This window comes from Patiria miniata, unplaced genomic scaffold, assembly GCF_015706575.1.
Source record: "Patiria miniata isolate m_02_andy unplaced genomic scaffold, ASM1570657v1 HiC_scaffold_8, whole genome shotgun sequence".
NCBI lineage: Eukaryota > Metazoa > Echinodermata > Asteroidea > Valvatida > Asterinidae > Patiria > Patiria miniata.
The window spans coordinates 10,734,355-10,754,141 of record NW_024037075.1 but is presented as its reverse complement, the minus strand read 5'-3'; the positions used below and the strand labels follow the sequence as shown (position 1 = coordinate 10,754,141).

At 38.6% G+C, this 19,787-nt stretch overlaps 1 protein-coding gene and 1 long non-coding RNA gene across 4 annotated transcripts; both read right to left on the bottom strand.

The window, feature by feature from the left end:
• Positions 1-1,281: 1,281 nt before the first annotated feature.
• Positions 1,282-17,820, bottom strand: LOC119719595 (short transient receptor potential channel 5-like). 3 transcript variants are annotated; one of them, XM_038189074.1, is made up of 19 exons: positions 17,463-17,819; positions 16,938-17,064; positions 15,709-15,824; positions 10,906-11,010; positions 10,012-10,200; positions 9,610-9,803; positions 9,018-9,226; positions 8,638-8,780; positions 8,237-8,307; positions 7,821-7,894; positions 6,345-6,407; positions 6,168-6,209; positions 5,428-5,794; positions 4,867-5,062; positions 4,417-4,575; positions 3,954-4,001; positions 3,465-3,512; positions 2,888-3,012; positions 1,282-2,727 (listed from the first exon to the last, which is right to left on the bottom strand). In XM_038189074.1, exons 1-19 carry the CDS (start codon positions 17,571-17,573, stop codon positions 2,673-2,675), a joined length of 2,442 nt encoding a protein of 813 aa, XP_038045002.1. In that variant the 5' UTR covers positions 17,574-17,819; the 3' UTR covers positions 1,282-2,672. The 3 variants fall into 3 exon arrangements, with proteins under 3 accessions (XP_038045002.1, XP_038045004.1, XP_038045003.1); XM_038189076.1 differs by having other exon boundaries at positions 17,679-17,819; XM_038189075.1 differs by lacking the exon at positions 6,168-6,209 and having other exon boundaries at positions 17,463-17,820.
• On the bottom strand, positions 11,595-14,881 carry LOC119719596. Its single transcript, XR_005269988.1, has 4 exons — positions 14,450-14,881; positions 13,456-13,654; positions 12,968-13,074; positions 11,595-12,639 (listed from the first exon to the last, which is right to left on the bottom strand). It is a non-coding gene; the product is annotated as an uncharacterized LOC119719596 (long non-coding RNA).
• Positions 17,821-19,787: the final 1,967 nt, after the last annotated feature.

Here is a 19,787-nt window from a genome sequence, read left to right as displayed (position 1 = left end):
TGGTTGATATCGGATTACTGAAGGGATCCTTGAACTGAGATTGAGTTTATTCTAAGCTTTTGCTTTGCGGTTGTTTCACTGATACGCATTACTAGAGTTGATGGTTGTATGAGACTTTCTTTCTATGACGGATGGTTACTAATTCGATCATTTGATACTTCTGTTCGTTAACCAGTCTTGCCTGCCATGGTCAAGGTTTTCTCTGAGCCGAAGATAAGCTTGTTATCTCTCCTAGAATTTGATTTTAAAAATGACCATTGGATCGCGTCTTTTTAACCACGCCTCGCCGGAGTCATGATCACGGAGAGCTTATTTATTTTCTGGCTGCGAGTTTCTGTGAGCGCGCGTTTGTGTAGTTTCTTTCTCATAAATGCCCTTTTCATAACTTGACACCAAAGGAATGGATGGTTAAAAAAAGAGAGAAATGAATACTAAGCGTGGTGAACCTAATTGTACAGCTGACTGAAGCCACGTTGATTTTATAAAACAAACATGGATATAAAGTCCAAGAGTAAAGGCAGATTGAGTTCTGTGTTAAGTTCTAAAATGAATTTTAATGCATCAAACTGAGTGTAAAAAAACTTAAAATGTTTAAACATGTGGCATGTCGTAAACTCAATTTAAAGAGTTTGTGTTGAGCTGATGTGCAATGCATGTTTGTTAAACGTCAATTTGTAATAATTGCTGATGTATTCAATTCGCATTTGTTAAAAGATGTGCCGCATATTCAAAGTTCAGACGTCAGGAAACTAGTCCAAGATGGATGACACGAAAGTCCTGGTGTTTTGATCGCATACACCTCAAAACGTAAAGCCTACCTGTGTACGTGCATAAAATCATCTAAGAAGTGTGTCACTTTATTCAGTCTGCCCGATTGAACAATTACCAAGAAGCTGCGAAATTGGTGTAGCGAGCATATTGTATACGTGAACGCTCACGTCATGGCCAATCGATTGCCTAGCAGCTGAATGCATACATTTCGGAGCCAATTTCGCCATTAACAATCCAATCTCAAGTTCCTTCCATTGATTTTTCCTGATTGCCAGGTGCTTCTTATATCCTATCGTAATGGTTTTTTTATATAAAGATCGGCCCATTATTGTCGTTTAAACCTTCCTTATGGCAACCCTAAAATTGTGCCAGAGGATAAAATGTCAGCTCAGTCTAGTTTTTGTGTTACCTTGTCGACCTTGTTTACCATATTTTTGCACGTTATCTAGTAGTTTATTGTATTATTCCTTTCTATTTCCTTTTAAAACACTCGCGGACACAATGTAAAAGTCATTTCAATAAATTGAATCATTTATCAGCAACTAACGTTTAATTGATCGAACCTCGATTTACAACATTTCTTGAAGTACAATTTGTTTACGCATGTCAAGACATCTAACTCCTTTATATCTTGTTCGTTACAAGAACTCCGTATTTACAAATTGGGTTACCATCGCAACTTGCTCAATTTGCAGTTTGAAACTTAATAACATTATTTCCATTTACATTCAATTAACAGATTTCTTTATAGACAAACTTGTTTAATTGTTGAGACCTTAAAACGAATACATTTCCCTGCACTCTCTGCACTGCAAAATCTTGGCCTTTTTGGGGCGAGTAGGCAAACATACGTACAGACAAATGTAGAAATAGAAAATCGTTAAAGAAAACGCACAATTCAAGTTTGTATATTTTTTTTAACAACAACTGACTTTACAAAAAGCACACAACAAAAATTCCAAAACACGTTTTACTCAGTATGAAAACAATTCAAGTTTTGAATTATATTTATACAGGGTTTTTGGTCATCCTTAGGACAATTTTAATACAGTCTTACTAAAATGAATCAATTTTTAAAGATATTTCGACTTTCATCTAATTATCATTTTATATCTTTTTATTAACGGCTCAAAACGACAACTGCTACATTTTGGGTCATTACTGCATATTATAAGTAACATAATAAATGAGGGCAATCAATTATTTATCAATGCAGACATATGCAATTGTACCAAAAAGCTAGAAAAAACATTCTGAAACCGTACCTTTTTTTTCATAAACTTTAACTTTTAGAGACCTTCAAACGAAAACGTTTCTCTGAACGGCAAATGTTTGACTTTCTTGTCAAGTAAACAATATATAGTATATACTTTTGAAATAGAAACTCATTACTTAACGTTAACGCCTGATTAAAGTTGTGAGTTTTTTTTTTTAAAAACTTTGCCAAATCACCTTTTACTTATTGTGAAAAATTCAAGCTTTGAATTGTACAGTCTTTTTAATGTCATCCTTTTGACATTTTTAAATGAAATTTTTGACATTAGTAAAGTCTGACTTAAAATGAATCGATTTTTACAGATATTTCAATTTTCATCCCATTACACATTTTAGTTTCCTTTTTTAAAATTATTTATTCACAACTCAAAACGACAACTGCTACATTTTGGGTCTTTACTGCTCATATTTTTTTGGATCGTACAAATTGTACTGAATATAGAAATTAGTAATAGCCATAATAAATTAGAACAATCAATTATTTATCAATGCAAACATATGTAATAATTATACCAAAAAGCTAGAAAAAAATTACACAAATTCTCAAATTACCTTTATTTACATAATCATTTGTCTTTTCTAGGAAACGACTCCGAGCGGCTCTTGTCATCTTCTTATGGCTGTGGCTACTTACTGTACATGAACTTTTGCATTTGCAGTTGTAACTGTCGCATTTCATCACTGCGAATTAAAAAAGTTAAAACAAGATTCACTCTAACAATTTGAACCTCTTTGTGTGTAACTTTGTTCAGAAACCGATACATGTATGTGCAATATCGTGCACTGACTTTTGTTGTTTTACGGACCGTAAAACAAACTCAATAACATTTTAACTACCTACCTGATATTTTCCACTGTCTTCTTGAGAGCGGCCATTTCTTGCTTTGCTTTGCTCTTGTGTTTTTGTTTCACCTTTTCCATCTGCGATGCCCTGTGGCATCGCTCGGCAAGCGCTCGGCTGAGCACCTTCACGGTAAGCAATAAAAAATAGCATTAAAATTGTCTTATTAGGTGAATCTGGTGTGATGTCATTTAAGTGTAGAAGGCGTCAAATCATTTTGCGATATAACGTTTTGATTTGGTTTCCGTATGTTGTGGTGAGCTTAAATTATATTTGAACAAAATTGTTTCTTTATGGATCTTCTCTGTTTGCACAAGGACGGTGTTTGTGGTCAATCGATGCCACAACAATTCTTCCCAGAGAACATTCTGTTTTTATTGTTGCAAATATGTTATGATTAGTTCACACGACATTTGTATGTTATGAATTTAATCGATTGTTTGGAACACATTAGCCATCTTAACGGTTTACATATTTATGCAAGCTTTATATACAATATTTTGCAATCCGAATAAACATCAAAGCTAATTGTCAAATATCAACGTCTCTGAAATTCTAAAATAACATTGCCACTCACCTGGTAGTCAGTATAAATGCCTGAGTAAGATGGCTTTTTCGTCTCCAGCTGAGCAAGTTAAAAAAACCAGAAAGACTTAACAATTGTAAACCCGTAATAACTGTGCAAACTTCTTTTATAAAAACATCTCAGTCGAAGTGTTCAGTGCTCCTTCGATACTCGAGTTCGAATTTACAATTTCGAGGTCAAGTACTTTTCGAGTACGCGCACTGTGTATTGGAATCGAGTTCTTCGATATTTGATTTCGAATACGAGTACTGACAGAAGTACTCGACTCTGATAACCGATCGAGTTGAAGTACACCTGTCCGATGTACCGATTAATGATATTCAAACGTGTGAAATGGACTTTATCCTTTAACCCTAATCTCTTATATAACGTGTGTGAAAAAAATATTAAAATTATTGGGGTTAAATTCACGAATTTGCCTATTTTGTGATTGCATTCTAGCCGTTGTGTTGCTTACGAATAAACTACACATGCACTCACCTCATATGTTCCATTGTTGTCATTAGAAGTCCGGTGTCCACGATCAAGCTACCATTAAAAATAGAAAAAGCCATTCTGGTAATAAAGTTGCTTTATGTTTTTTAAATGATAGAGATTTAAGCGCCTGATCAGTATTATATATATATATACATTGTGTAAAAACCTTACCTATAGACTTTTATCATGCTGCCTTCATTTCAGTCATGTTCCCTGTGTCTAATAACAGTACCGAATGATAGTTTTGTGCAAAAAGGAACTAGACTATTTTTCCTTCCAGCCTCGCTTTGGTTACGTTGGCTTGAATGGGAATAAATCAAAATGGCCGCAACATGATAATGGTCAATAGAACCACTTAACATATGAGGTAACACTTTCCTCAATTATCTACGCATGTGGGATAACTATTAAATGGAAAGGCATGTAAATGGAACCTTGAGGTGACGAAATGTTAGTCCAATCTCACCTGACGATTACAACACTTCCGGTAGAGGCAACAAATGACTCTGAGAATTGATTTGCAAGATGGAACGAGGTTGAAAGGAGGTGGCAGAGTGACGCTAGGTGTCATGTATTCCGCCATTAGCTTGGCGCGTGCAAACTTCCACTCCACTTCTGAATTATCCTGAAATTACACACAAGAAAATAGTTTTTTTTCTCAACTTTCAAATGCAACTTTTATATACACATTTTTCATGCGGAGGGAGTAACGAATTGGGTTATTGGCATCACTAATTTGGAGACAAAATGGCCTCACAATGACAAAAACACACACTGATTGCATGTGATGCTCACGGAAACCATTATTGTGTCCAGGTTTTGGACCCTGTTGTTGCGGTATAGAAATCAGTGGGCTGCGGTGTACGTATGTGGTTAACCTCGTGAGCCCTCTAAAGGTAGAAAACAGATAGCGTACCTCAACCCTTGTGTATGTGTTGCTCATCATAGCGATGAGGGCGTTTAGCAGCACCAGCACTGCCACCACCATGAACGTCAAGTACATGAGTTTGCCGACATATTCAGTCAGGTACAGGTCTTCGTCTACCGCCAAATTGCTTTGGTCGATCAGGTTGAACAACGACCACAGCAGCGATTCCATGGAGGTAGAGAACCTTTGAAGATTGAGAACAATTGCTTAAAACCCTTAAAAACATATGATCTACATTGGCCTATTGATCAAGAAGTTTGCAGATGAGCTGAAAAATTAATATACCGATGGACGACCTTTCCATCAGGCAAGGAACTATTGTTAAAATAGGGCTAGTTAAACAAGAATCGGTTTCCTTTAATTCTTCCGTGGTCATCTGTTTCGAATGTATCCCTTTTTAAACCAACTTTTACAAAGACAATTACAAGATTAATTATTTTTGATTATAAGTCAAGCATTAGGCCTTAACAAATGTTTGTAAAAAATATATAATTGTATTGTTTTTCTACTTTAGATAGAGAGGAAGATAACCACAATGTGTTAACTCACGAGAGAAACGGCATGTCGGGGCATTCTGACTTGTCGTTGATGCTCATGCATGTCTGCAGATCCAATCTCTCAAAGGTCCGATACAACTGAGTCAGGCCGAGAGAGAAGGAGATGACAAGAAAGATAAAGATGACGGCCACTTTGGTGACATCCGCCACCATGCTCTTGTAGGAGATCAGTAGCGGTCCCAGACTCTCCAGGATCACCAGGCTATGAACAAGATGAAGGTAGGTCAAGACGTTGGCCAAGGCAAAGGCAGATTCGGCGACGAGGAGGGGATCGAAGACATGCCAGTCATAGCGACTCTCGTTTTCATAGTTGCCAAGTATGACATCATCACGGATGCTTGCACGATCTGGCGGGCCTCCTGTCAAAATGATGTCATAGAATGTTAATGATAACAGACGTGTGTTAAGGGGTCTCAACCTTGCACTTCTTTCATTTTATCAAACTGTTACACTCGCATGTATCGGGCTCTGTGTGAAGAGGAAAATTGCCGTGCTCATTTTTTTTTTTTTTTTTTTTTGGGGGGGACATGATGATTTTTTTATTCTCGATCATTCCATGATTAATGCAATAGCATGCAACACACTGACAATTTGTTTCATGCCCTCGTATACTGCAGGTAGTTTTCAGCAAAAATGGCAAAGGTAGCAAACCATCAACTAATAACATGCAAAACTAAAGCGGTGTTCCTGGAATACAGGATCTCACAAAAAAATCTCAGAGCTGAAAGTTACCTCCCAATAAAGGCGGTACCAGTGGCGCGTTGACGTCCCAGCCTTGAGAAAAATAAATAGTAAAAGAGGACATTGAACGTGAAAGAAAACAAAAGCAATTACTGATTTGTTAATTTTCACGTGCATGTAATAAACTTCACACGATGTAGAAAGAGCCTGACGTCACAGTTTGTTTACCTTCCTGATGGAAAACTTGTGGATCAAAATCTTCAAAGGAGTCGGCGGCATCTGGGGGAAAACCTGTCAAAAAATCAAGGTACAAAAAATATTTTAAGCTATAACACAAAGTGATCAGTTAATTGACTATACGATGTTTTGCTGGTGCTTGGTTTAATGTTTTCACTAGGATAATATATTGGTTCAGAAATAGATTCCACCTCTGCCATTGTTATATTTCTTATTTTTATGCCCCGCGGCGAAGCCGAAGGGGCATACTGTTTCCGCCTTGTCCTTCCGTGGGTGGGTGGGTGGGTGGGTGGGTGGGTGGGTGGGTGGGTGGGTGTGTGGGTGTGTGTGTGGGTGGGTGGGTGTGTGGGTGTGTGTGTCCGGACAAATCTTGTCAGCGCGATAACTTGAGAAATACTTAACATATGAACTTCAAATTTGGTTTGTGGATTGTTCTTGGTAATCCTAAGAAGCCTTTCGCATTTGGGGCCAAAAGGCCAAAGGTCAAGTTCACAGTGGCTAAAACAATAGAAATCTTGTCAGCGCGATAACTTGAGAAATACTTTACATGTGAACTTCAAATTTGGTGTGTGGATTGTTTTTGGCAATCCTAAGAAGCCTTTCGCATTTGGGGCCAAAAGGCCAAAGTTCAAGTTCACAGTGGCTAAAACAATAGAAATCTTGTCAGCGCGATAACTTGAGAAATACTTTACATGTGAACTTCAAATTTGGTTTGTGGATTGTTTTTGGCAATTCTAAGAAGCCTTTTGCATTTGGGGCCAATAGGCCAAAGGTCAAGTTCACAGTGGCTAAAACAATAGAAATCTTGTCAGCGCAATAACTTGAGAAATACTTTACATGTGAACTTCAAATTTGGTTTGTGGATTGTTTTTGGCAATCCTAAGAAGCCTTTTGCATTTGGGGCCAATAGGCCAAAGGTCAAGTTCACAGTGGCTAAAACAATAGAAATCTTGTCAGCGCAATAACTTGAGAAATACTTTACATGTGAACTTCAAATTTGGTTAGTGGATTGTTCTTGGCAATCCTAAGAAGCCTATTGTATTTGAGGCCAAAAGGTCAAGTGTCAAGTTCACAGTGGCTAAAACAATAGAAATTTTGTCAGCACGATAACTTGAGAAATACTTAACATATGAACTTCAAATTCGGTTTGTGGATTGTTCTTGGTAATCCTAAGAAGCCTATTGAATTTGGGGCCAAAAGGTCAAGGGTCAAGTTCACAGTGGCTAAAACAATAGAAATCTTGTATTTATTCTGAGATTATAGGGATTAGGGATTAATTCATATAAAACCTACAGAATACACTAATGCTGTCAATGAATGTTCCATGTGACCAAGGTTCATGTAAGGTAATGTTAAAAGAGTGGTGTTATGTCATGGGAACAGTCACGGTTGCGGGGCATTTGTGTTTGTAAACACACCTGACTTGTTATTTGATAAGTTTCTCTATCCCCCATTCTAATTCCATACCTGTTGTCTGTGGCATGTTAACTAAGAACTGTTGCTCATCAGGCTGGGTAGGTATTGGTGTCGATGGGACCTGTCTGTATATGAAGTAGAAAAGAACACGGCATTAACCTTAAAGGTAATTGACACAATTTGCAATCATTCAAAATGAAACTCCCAAAATATGAAATATCCTACTTGATTGTAAGTAGATAATAGGATCAAGCATGCTATGAAATCTTAAGCCTAGTATGTTGCCATTTTCGAGAACTGCAGAGATTACCATCATTTAAGTCGCCGCGGTGATGGTTAGGACTAAACCATCGCGATACAAAAAAAATTGAGGAACAAATGAAAGGGGTGATTTGGCGCCAAAAGCCCAAGTCCCAAGCAAAGAAAACAATATCTGCTAATCAGGACGATGATTAAATTGAACGTACCTTTCGTTTCTTGTTTCTGGTATGTCGGTGACGTCATTTGCAAGCCCCCACGTTTGTGTTGTCTGCCAAGCCTTCAGAAACAAAATCGAAATCATTCATCAAAAAAAACTCAAACCTCGTGAAATTTAAATCCATGATTTTGAAAATTCAAAAAGTACGCGTCATTAATTAAATATACTAACATATCATGAGGCTGTTAAGTGCACGGACATAATTGTTGTTGACGGCTGTAAACGTAAATTATTATTTCACTATCTGATAACTAAAATTGCTTTATTTTTTTCGGTTTTAAGTTTTTCTCTCTAAAAGTTATGTAATATATCGTTAATAAAAACCTTCCTAAGATCTTGTGCAATACTTTCTAATGTGCGTGTACTCTCCAACGACCAACTTGAAATTACCTGCACATATGACACAACGCTCATGATGATGAATGTCCAGTACAGAACGAGTTGTAACAAGTCGAGAATGTTCCACTTGTTGTTAATGAGGTATCGCTTCAGGCTGTGGTGCCAAACCTCCTTAACAGCTCGATATGTCATTCCTATGAAGCCAAAGGAAAAGTAAATGGATGGTTTGCAATCTCAAACTGACATTCCTGAAATCAAGAATATCCATCATCAGTCTCACCAATAGCTCCCTCTATCGGTGGTACATGTATATGAATCTGGCCTGCAGTGTCGAAGTTATTGTCTTGAAACGACTACTGAAAACGTCAATAAGTTATCAGAATAATTGCACTGGAAATAAATGTAACAACAAAAATAAGTACTGTACATACCTACAATCCACATAATTATGAGAATAGTAAATACATCCCATGGCCTGGCTTTGTAGTTCATGTAGAGTCTGATCCTCTGGTCGGCGGTGAGATTCTCGCTCATTGACTGTCCACTGCTGACGACCAGTACTCTCGGTCTCATTGTGGACAGGATGAGCAGAAGTAGAAAATATAACTTTGATGCTAGATGAAGCAGAAACCTCACCAGTCTTTCGCCAAAGACAAAAAGAAGAAGAAATAAAACATAAGATGAATCGCATGGAACGGTCTGAAACCGTTGCTGTTAAATTTACACACACACACACACACACACACAGAAAACCTCAAAAAAATTATAGAAATAAAGACATGGAAACAAAACGTAGCTATTAATTTTGGTGATCTCGAGTTGAACTGCTTTGGTAATTTTCACAATCACACCCACAGTCAAAGTCTGCTCATTCTACCGTGTTTTGACATTTGAAGGTATTTTCAATTTGTACTTTGTTCACATTCAACTCATATCTTTCTAAAGAACATATCACATAGTTAAGATGTTTCTCTACGATATTTTGATTATTTTAAAATAAAGCAACTCCAATATATTACTCACGGTCGCTGGAAAATACGTAATTCCTCCACTGGAAGGATAATGTACAAGATGCATGTCACGGGGAAGAGTAACATGAACAGGAGGTAGATGAGGTCACACAAGATTTCAGATGACATGGCGCGACGTAAAAAATGCAGAGATGGAACTCTCCATTGGGATATCATGTAGTCCTGACTGCTTGGGTGACTAACAAACTGCAAAGTGTAATACCATTGAAAACGGATGTTCAGTGTTAAGAAAGGAAGTCATCTTTAATTACATCTAATCTTGAGGTACAGTACTGTGTATAATATATAATGACATAAAAGCTGCAAATCTTGCAGATGTAATGACTGAATGTTCTACGGACATGTGTTAATATATTCCTATATTCAAGTTCAAGGATCCTCAACTAAATCTTACTTCTTTGAAGTCGATGTCAAAGGCTTGTCGCAGTCTGCGTGGTAGCCTGGGTTTCCCTGCCTCTTCGTCGTCTCCACCATTCAGTAACAACGCCACCTCCTTGTTGTCTCTTGCCAGGCTAAGTAGCTTGGTGCTCAGGGCTGCTAGATTAGCTTCGATGCGGTCACAGCCTTGCTTAAATCTAGGAACCTAAGAGAAGTGCCAAAAACAAAGGGTAATTTGGAAATTGTGCTACCGACTACCTAGGCAAGACCTGTCCTCGCCTAGAACTGAAGTTTCTAATCAATATTTTGCTTTGCAACATCATGCAATTGGTCACCTGCAATTTGTCCTCCAGTTTCTCCAGGGATTTGCCTAGGTGGAAGATGGTCTCCAGGGGTCAAGTGAGGTCAGTAAGATGTAAGATTCACTGCTGACTGCCTCATACCAGTGGAGCAACGCAAGGAACTCAGCATAGCTGTCATCGGCTACGTGTGGGTTCAGATCCCTAAAGGGTGGTATCTGGGCTCCGTGCTGGATTAAAGTCTGTATCCAAAATAAGGAGACGTAAATTGATACAGGTTCTTGTATTTTTGGCGAGGATTTGGACTGATACACGGCATCGTGATTTGGTGTGTAGTCAGGTTCTTTCATGGTTTTGTGAGCCGGTTTGAGTTGTGGTCGAGATTGTACATGCAGAGACAATGGTCACGGATGGCTATAGCTGATGGTAATAACATCCACTGATCAGCTTTGCGCATCGTGCATGTGGCAACGCAGGTACATTTGTATATCACATCGGGCTGGAATCAAGTTATAATGAATTGACCAAGTATGAACGATTGTGTACCGTCTACAGTCCAACATTTTATGGAGGGGAAGAAGTTGATAGAGGATGTCTCATCTCTTTTATACCTTTACAATGTGATAGTTATCCTGCCTTGCTGCCAGTATCAATGGCTTGCATGTTGAGGGCCAACTCGGAGTCACTGGAAAGCGGTTCAGAATGTCCTCTCTTCTCTGTAATCAAAGACAAAGACCTTATCTTTAATTAATGATGCAAGATTAAATGCAAATTGGAATGCAATGAGACCTCAAAAGGGTAAATTAGTAGCACACTGTTAAACTGGTGTAAGCCTTTTTTTTTTCCCCTGCAACTATTCCTCCACTATATTATATACCATTAAATCCGCATCACACTCTAAAAACAGATTGGTTGAAATAACCAATATATTGGTCAAATTCAACCAATGTGGTTGGTAGATATGTGTCCAACCAATCTATTGGTTAAAATAACCAATCCGAAATGGTTTGCTTTTTAACCAATTTATACTGGTCAGAATACTAACCAACATGTCTTGGTTGTTTATTTAACCAATCAAGATTGGTTACCTTTTCAACCAATCCATAACCAGTCTTGATTGGTTAATTTTCCAACCAACCGACATTGGTTAGAATACTAACCATCACATATTGGTCAAAACAACCAACATATTGTTAAAGATAACCAATTATATTGGTTGGAATAACCAATCTTATTAGTTAAAGATAACCAATTGTATTGGTTGGAATGATCAATACTATTGGTTAAGTTTGACCAATTACATTGTTTGGAATGACCACTATTATTGGTTAAGTTTGACCAATTACATTGTTTGGAGTTACCAATCTTATTGGTTAAAGTTGCCAAGTGGTTTAATTTGTTTACAAAACAAAAACATTTAATAAACCAACAAAATTGCTGGGATTTATTCTCTGCATGTAGGTTTTATTTCAAAGAATATCAGTACGTACATTTACAATAGACACAGCGACTAGATTCACATTCTGAATTATAATAAAGTTGAGAGTTTACGAGTTGAATTGATTCATATTTAAGATGAAATATCATTGCTCTCTGAATTGGAGTGAGAATTTAATATCAAGGAACAGGATTACAATTTTGAATTTAAAACGGATGCAAGCATCTAGAGCATCACTGCTGTTGCAGATTGAATTGGTGCTGTGTTTTAAACAAAAGACAAACAAAAACCAAACGACCTGGCCATGCATGAAACATGCTTAATAAGTGGATATTATATTTTAGTCACCCTCTTCCTTGGATTATGTAAAATTTAACTTTTAGTATGGAAGTTCGATGATATTTAAGATTTGTACTTTAAGTTCAGCATTTGATTTCTTCAAATTGACAATTTGGCAGATAGACTTGCTGCATTGTCTTGTAATTCATTATAAATCTCATTAACTACATGTATTGCCTAATCTTGAAAGTAGATTTTTAAAAACTTAGTATAAATTGTTTTGATTCATCTCGAAAGGGAGCAACTTAATTATTTACTAGATAAGTACAAGCTATTGAAAAAAGTTAAGTTGCTTTCCAAATGTTATTGCGTCACTTTTCACAAAATATATTTTTTGGCATCACTTTAATGAGAAAAATGAACTTCCCAAATTTTCAGAAAACCTTAAATATGTTATTTAAAAACTTTAAAACCATAAATGCTTATCTCAAAACAACTTTGCTACTGTCACCTCATTAACGAACTGAAGAAATGGTGCACTGGTATGTCTTGAGAGTTACTCCCCTCTCAGTGCATTCCTCGAATCCTTGTCCCTCCTCTGGGTAAAGCTGGCAAGGTCTGTTCCACACTGAAAAGCAAGGTTCATAATATTATCAAATTTGAAACTCATAACTGTTGAAATACATGTAGTAGGTGCAAGTTTTCAGTCAGCAAGCTTCACATACGAAAAATATCATGTAGAAGCAACAAATCAATACCAAATTGCAAAGAATTAACTATATTAAATTAAGGTTCTCTTTTCCTTTCAGATAAAGTACCGCAAGTATTTAGTTCCATGCAGATTGATGTGTGTTATTGGTTACCCTGTCCATGTTACCTGGCGGCATTTAACATGTCGCATGCATTCTTTCCAAAACCTCATAAAACAAAGTTATCTCCAATGGTACCATGCATACCTTGTGGCCGTATGCTTGGCTTCCACTTTTCACCTTCGCAGTAGACACTGTTCTTGTGTAGCATCGGCAGTTTGACAAGCACTGTGTTGCAGCTACATGTATGTCCTCTGCAAAGAAGCAATCATGGAATAATAAAGCGGAGTGCATAGATAAATGCTTAATATTACAGCACTAGAAGGTGGTCATATCCAAAAAGAAATGCCAAATTTCCTTCAAGCGATGTCCAGCAGGTATACTGCTGTAGTCCCTCTCAAGGGGCCCATCTGACAAGAGAAGTTCCAGTCTTGTATACAACCTACACGACCAGTGTAATGGCCACTCTGACCAGGCTATCCCATGGCTATCAATGACCCTAGGGTGGTCACGTACAGTAGGTGCACGGTGGACTGCAAGTGCAACAATTCTTTAAAATATTGAACCACCCCTATAATGTTCACAAAATTTATTATGCCAACAAAGGTCAGCTGAATAAAGAGGGCAAAACTAACCCAGGGCTGGGTAGTAGTCAGCATCCTCTTCATCATCGTCTTGACCAGGAACAAGATTCAGCTAGAGCTGCTACAAGGCGCACAGCTGTGTCATCGCAACGGTCTAGCTGTTTTTGTTTCAAAAACTTTGGTGCCACCATCTCCCACTTTGCGTTGAAATTGCCTGCTCCTTGAAGAGAAGCCGGAAGTCCTCATCAATCTGAGATACACAATAATGAAATATACAAACAACGCTAAGAAAAAAATATGCAGTGAAGATTACATATGTATCAGTAAACAAATACATGGGTTGTTTCTGGCCCAACCCTTCCCACAAAACCAAGACTTGTTAAGGAAAACTGACATCAGATTTTCTTAACACTGGAAAAGTACATGTATAATTCCAACTTCCCCAACAAAAGATCCAGTCTCCCCAGTTGCCTAGCACTTGCCTCTATACATGTCGTTGGATAGAACAACAGGGACGTAGATTGACCACAGTCAGAGCCCAGGCTAGTCTGGCTACTTAATTACCCAACCATATGTCTCTGGAATGTCCACCCAGGGCTTGGGCCACGAGGCCTGGTTGGGCGGCCATTACACAATCTGTAGTGTTCGTAACTAAAGTCAGAAAATCTGAACTCAAAACAACTGAATTCGAACTAAACACAAATAATTTGTAAACAAAACCACTAGAAAAAAAATACATATAATACACTCTCGGAAATTAGAGTTATTTAAGCAAAATAACATACAATTCCAAAGAAAAATCAAGAAATAATTCCACACTCCAAAACCAGAATATGGTGAATTTTAGTGACCATAGCATACGTAATGTTCACACAGTGAAAGAGTTAAACAATGCTGTGAACAACTGGCAGTAAAACTGTAAAAAATACTAGATTTCTTCAAGCCCCCTAAAACAGTCTTTAAAGACATTGAACAAAATAGTCTATAGCTTTCATCAAAGTACATAAACCAGCAAATTTTGCCAAGATAAAAGACAATTTCTTACCTGAAACAGAGAGACAAGCAAGCAGCGGATTGTCGAAGCATGGAGCAAGGATCGAGTAGCAGTTTGAAATCGCATGCGTGGCTAGGGGACATTCCACTTTTATTGAGGGTCATTCTATTGTAAATGCAGTAAATTAAATGTTTGACATCTTTGACAAACAGGATTGGAATTTCAATTCCTTTTTTGCAATCAAATCTCTTATTATTGACAAAGATTTTTTTACACATTTATTTTCTATTTCTCTTTGGAATTCCTGTGAGAAGCTGGAACACTGGATATCTCACACCCAAAAATAGTAGATTTGGTCCAACCGCTAGCAACCATGCAATATGGATTGGTTGATAAGGTTGAATCAACCAATGTGATTGGTTACCGGAAAACCATCCTAACTGGACACAAGTTGACCAATATATTGGTTAATCTCGATAAGGATTGTTCATGTCTGAAATGAAAACTTCAGGATTACTTCATTGCTGAACCAATGTGATTGGTGGCTTCCTATTGGTCATTATTCCAATGTCAACCATTGAAGATTGGTTCATTGCTGGCCCAATGTGATTGGCTGCTTGAAAACTAACCTATTTGTGACCAATAAGCATTGATTCGTTACTCAACCAATGTCATTGGTGGCCGCCGAGCAGCAACATATTGGTTAAAGGATTGGTTTATTGCTCAACCAATGTGATTGGTTGCCGAGCAACCAACATATTGGTCGCTATTGACCAATGTATTGGTTAAAGGATTGGTTTACTGCTCAACCAATGTGATTGGTTGCCGAGCAACCAATATATTGGTCGCTATTGACCAATGTATTGGTTAAAGGATTGGTTTATTGGTTAACCAATGTGATTGGTTGCCAAGCAACCAATATATTGGTCACTATTGACCAATGTATTGGTTAAAGGATTGGTTTATTGCTCAACCAATGTAATTGGTTGCTGAGCAACCAACACATTGGTTACTTTTGACCAATGTATTGGTTAAAGGATTGGTTTATTGCTCAACCAATGTGATTAGTTGGTGGACAACCAATGTATTGGTCACTAGTTAACCAATATATTGGTTAAGAACAACCAATATGGGGTCAACCAATTAGATTGGTAGTTTATTCAACCAATCCGTTTTTAGAGTGCATCAGCAGTCGTCAAAGAGAAGTTTGTAAACAAACTTTGTTTTAGTTTATCTATGCCACTATAACAGGTGGTTATGGGTCATTACTATCAGGCAGCCATGGGTGCTAGTTTGAATAATTTTAGTACCGTTTCTTTTAGTTGACGACACAGCGTCTGCACTCCCTGAATGCTGTGGGTTTCTATGGCGTAGTATAACGCATCCCCTGGATCCAGATCAGATTCCAGCAAACATTGCAGCATTTCTGATTAAAGAAAAAAATACATACCCATTCAATAAAACAAGAAAAAACTGTTTGCATGCACTTTGCTATTCCATACTCTACTGACTAGTTTCATTACTGAGAATGGGCTGAATCCACAGATTTTCGACAAGCGGAAATATAGTTTTTTATACACCAATTTCAAACGTGACTGGAAAAGCTAATGTCATGTGTATGTTGCGAAATATTTAAAATGCCTGATTGTTACCTCGGTTACAATGTGAACTTTATATGCATATTAAGGGATCGTATTTTTCAAACACCCCAAACCCAGGCGCGGTTCTAGAACCAATATGTTGGGGGGGGGGGCTAGCACGGTGGATCCAGAATTTTTTTCAGGGAGGCGTGCTGAAATGTTTCCCAGACACTTAGGCCTCCGAAAATCAATAGGTGGTAGTGGGGGGGGGGGGGGGGGGGGCTCATGCCATATTTTCAACGGGGAGCGCCAATAAAATCCTAAAATCATTCACACTATAGCAAGGGCGGATCCAGAACACAATTTTTTTGTGGGGGGCCAAAAAACTTTTGGTCCCCCCAAAAAAATTGGGTCCAAAAAATTACGGCGTGGGGTTCGGGGCCCGCTTAAGGGCCCCGAACAATTTTTGGATTCTAGATGCTCTGTGGTGTGATCTGAGGCAATTTCTGACCACTTTAACTAATTGTTTTTGAGGAAAAGATGGTGGTGTACTCATTGCCTGCCTTTATTGCGATGTCACATAAAAAAAAAAAAAAAATTGGTTTCGTTTTTTTTTGGGGGGGGGGGGGGCGATGGCCCCCTTTGGCCCCCCCCCTCCTGGATCCGCCCTTGCACTACTAATGCACCCTTGTCACGGCTATTTCTTCTTAGGGGGAGACCGTTCACATGTACATCACAATCCTTCTTTTTGCTAATGCAATTTTTGTTTTTACGGAATTTATTTTGGGGGGCTAGACAAAATTTTTGGGGGGCTACAGCCCCCCCCCCCCTAGCCCCCCCGTAGAACCGCGCCTGCCCAAACCACGTTTCAAAATGCCAGATCGTTACTGATGGAGTTTAGACCTGCATAATGAAAATGTCGTCAGATTAGGCCTTCTCATTTTGTCCCAACCACTCACCAAGATAATCGCAATCAATGGCAATAGTCAACGCTGACCGCCCAAGCTCATCACACTCGGTCAAGTCATTGATTTCGCCTTCAGCAAACAGCCGTCTGACCCCACTGATGTCATTCTCTTTGACAAACTGCATGCCGATTTCAAGGAGGAAACAAACACAATATTCGAAAGGATTTCAAAAAAAAATGAAATAGACAACAACACTATTTTTTCTTGTCTGTTACACGTTACACTTACAGTGTATACATAATTAAGGACGCCACGTTAATCATTACAGCTTCACGAGGACGACCAAGGCAGTCAATTTTCGTCTCAAGTTGTGGAAAGTTTTAATGATAACGGTGATGGTTGCACGTACATGATGCCTCATTTTACATTTACACACCATAACTTACCATAGCTACATCTGTAAGTTTTGGTTTCAAACAGTGGTAATGCTTAACCCAGATTTTACTTTGGCCGGTAAATATTATAGCGAAGTACCACAAAGGAGATATCATTAGTGGCTGACATGCACAAACCAACCTTAAGAAACCGCGAATCACAAGACGGCGTGATGGATTTGGTCGGCGAGACGTCGGGAATTGTCAACTTTTTTGTACTAAGAAAATGTCCGTCGATCTGATCCTCGGCCATTTTGCCTCTGCCACTTTTTAAAATCTAACCGAGACCAACTGCACAAGCGCTGTAGGTTTGTGTTCCTATATGAAGAAGCTTCAACTCTTGAGACTATCAGCTCACCTCCGTGTGAAACAATGACCACATCGCGTATCGGTACAGGCCTTCGTGGGCATAGCGAAGCTAGTCAAGTGGAAACACGGCACAGTGAGTTGAAAGGATCGATGAACAAAAAGAAGTCGAGTTGCGGAAAGCTGTCTACAGGAATGGGTCGGTTAAAAGCATCTGCAAACTGGCCTTTTGTTTGAGTGTGTGCGCGCACACAGATGTTATCTACATTTTGCTGCATTTGTTTTTATGGGGGTTTTTTTGAGGATGTGGAAGGGTTTTCTGAACGTGGTGCAAGGCCAGTCCCGGACTCCATGCATGTGCTTAGTCTGGTTCCCAGACCAAAGACAATGAATCTTAGGTCCGGTGGCCTCCGGTAATACATTGTATTACAATTTACGTCACGTGACTAAAACGGGAGGAATTCCTCCTTTTTCCGAAAATTTCCGAAGTTTGTTTCGTCGACAATCGGATAGCGCCCGAGTATTTCCAAATATAATATAGGTTTAATTAGCTGCTCATTGCTTATTAAAAATTTTTTTTAATGAGTTGATAATTAATATTTATTGCTTTCATTTAGAAAACTTGACATTCAACGACGATTTTGTGCATCATATATACTCGGATCGTATGGGCGAACTTTTGCTGCGTTTAATTTGACGACTGTTAGGCCAAAAAAAAAATAAGTCGGTCTCTGGTCAGCGCGCGCGTCGATTTTAAGCATGCGCGTCGATCTTTTTTTTCCCCAAAATGTTCCGCGGTAGCTCCAACAGCGCCCTCTATTTCCGCACCTCCTCAATTTTTTTTACCAAAGAGCACCAAGGAATGGGAAATTGCACCAAGGCAAATGATCGAAAGCACCAAGGCAAATTATGGAGGACACCAATGTACATGAGGACACCAAAAAAGCAAAATAGTACCCACCTTGTCTGTACAATCGAAGCTTGAAGAAAAAAAAAAAAAAAAAAAAAAAAAAAAGCCGCGTGGCCGCGTCAATTCCGGAACTTTGGTCTGACCAGAGACCGAATTTTTTTTTTTTGGCCTTACTGAGCTTTTCCAAAACTCGGTCTTCATTCGGCTCCGCCTGCTAACAGTGCTATTTGGGTGCCTAATTTTGAAGATTCCAGATCAAAATTAGTCAATATTATCTTACAGAAACATCAAACTGCATTATCATAACTGTATTACAAAGCAAGTGATTTACATAAAAACTTGATCAGATCGAACATTAAAAGATAAAAGTGATAAAGCGAAATCGGAAACGAAGCCGAGCTTTGAAAAAGGCCAATTAATGTCGTCTCATTTATTTTTAGCCATGGAGGCTGCCTGACCTAAGATTCATCAGGAATAGTCAGAATTTGTTGGTCTTGGAACCAGACTAGCATGTGCTTCGGTCTTAGAGCAAAAAAACACTATGCGGTCTGAAACACTGTGGGTAAGTTTGTAATCCCGAAATAATGTCAGAACTAAAGTCCGGACTTTGATTTGTGTTACCAGATTAGCAAAGGAAGGGAGAAGATCGACTTAAGGTAGCAGACCAGTAAATAAACTCCCATAGACCCCAATGGTAAATGCTCCCACTTCAGAAATTCGGGAAAAATACTCACAACTCTCCAAGGTGTTCGAGACACACATCAAATTAAAGCTTATTTCATCATCTTTCATTTTCTTTTCAATTTTTGGGGGGTCAACGATGACTTTTAGGAGAAATTTCCATCTGAAGATGACCACCCCTGAAAATAGTCCTGAAGCCCATCGCCATTTTGAAAAACGATGCCCACACTCCATTGCAAAATAGAGCGCTTTTAGGGTCCAAATAACATCCAAATTACACAGAACTGCAAGCTCCCAGTCCTGTGCACAGCTTCCATCCATATTTTTTACAAACCCTCAAGTTTATGGCCCACAGCATGCTCAAATACTGAAGATTTTGAGGGCATGCAAATCGTGATTTGGCCGGCGTAGGCAATTTCCGACCGATTGACTGGTCTGCATCCTTAAGAAGCCCTTGCTGTGAGTCAAGGGCTGGAAAAAATGACAAGGACTGAAAGAAGTTGTTCAGGAGGCGTTTGAACCGAGGCCACTTGCGATGAGAGCCAGGAGTCTCTACCTTGCTTGAACTGG

What these genes read in the sequence shown, in the direction of transcription:
- LOC119719595 (XM_038189074.1), bottom strand. Translation starts at nt 17,573, where the DNA reads ATGGCCGAGGATCAGATCGACGGACATTTTCTTAGTACAAAAAAGTTG. An exon ending in ATAACTATCACATTGTAAAG is followed by an intron (nt 10,201 to 10,905) that starts GTATAAAAGAGA and finishes CACTTCTCTTAG; the next exon opens with GTTCCTAGATTTAAGCAAGG. An exon ending in GCATTTATACTGACTACCAG is followed by an intron (nt 3,013 to 3,464) that starts GTGAGTGGCAAT and finishes CTTACCGTGAAG; the next exon opens with GTGCTCAGCCGAGCGCTTGC.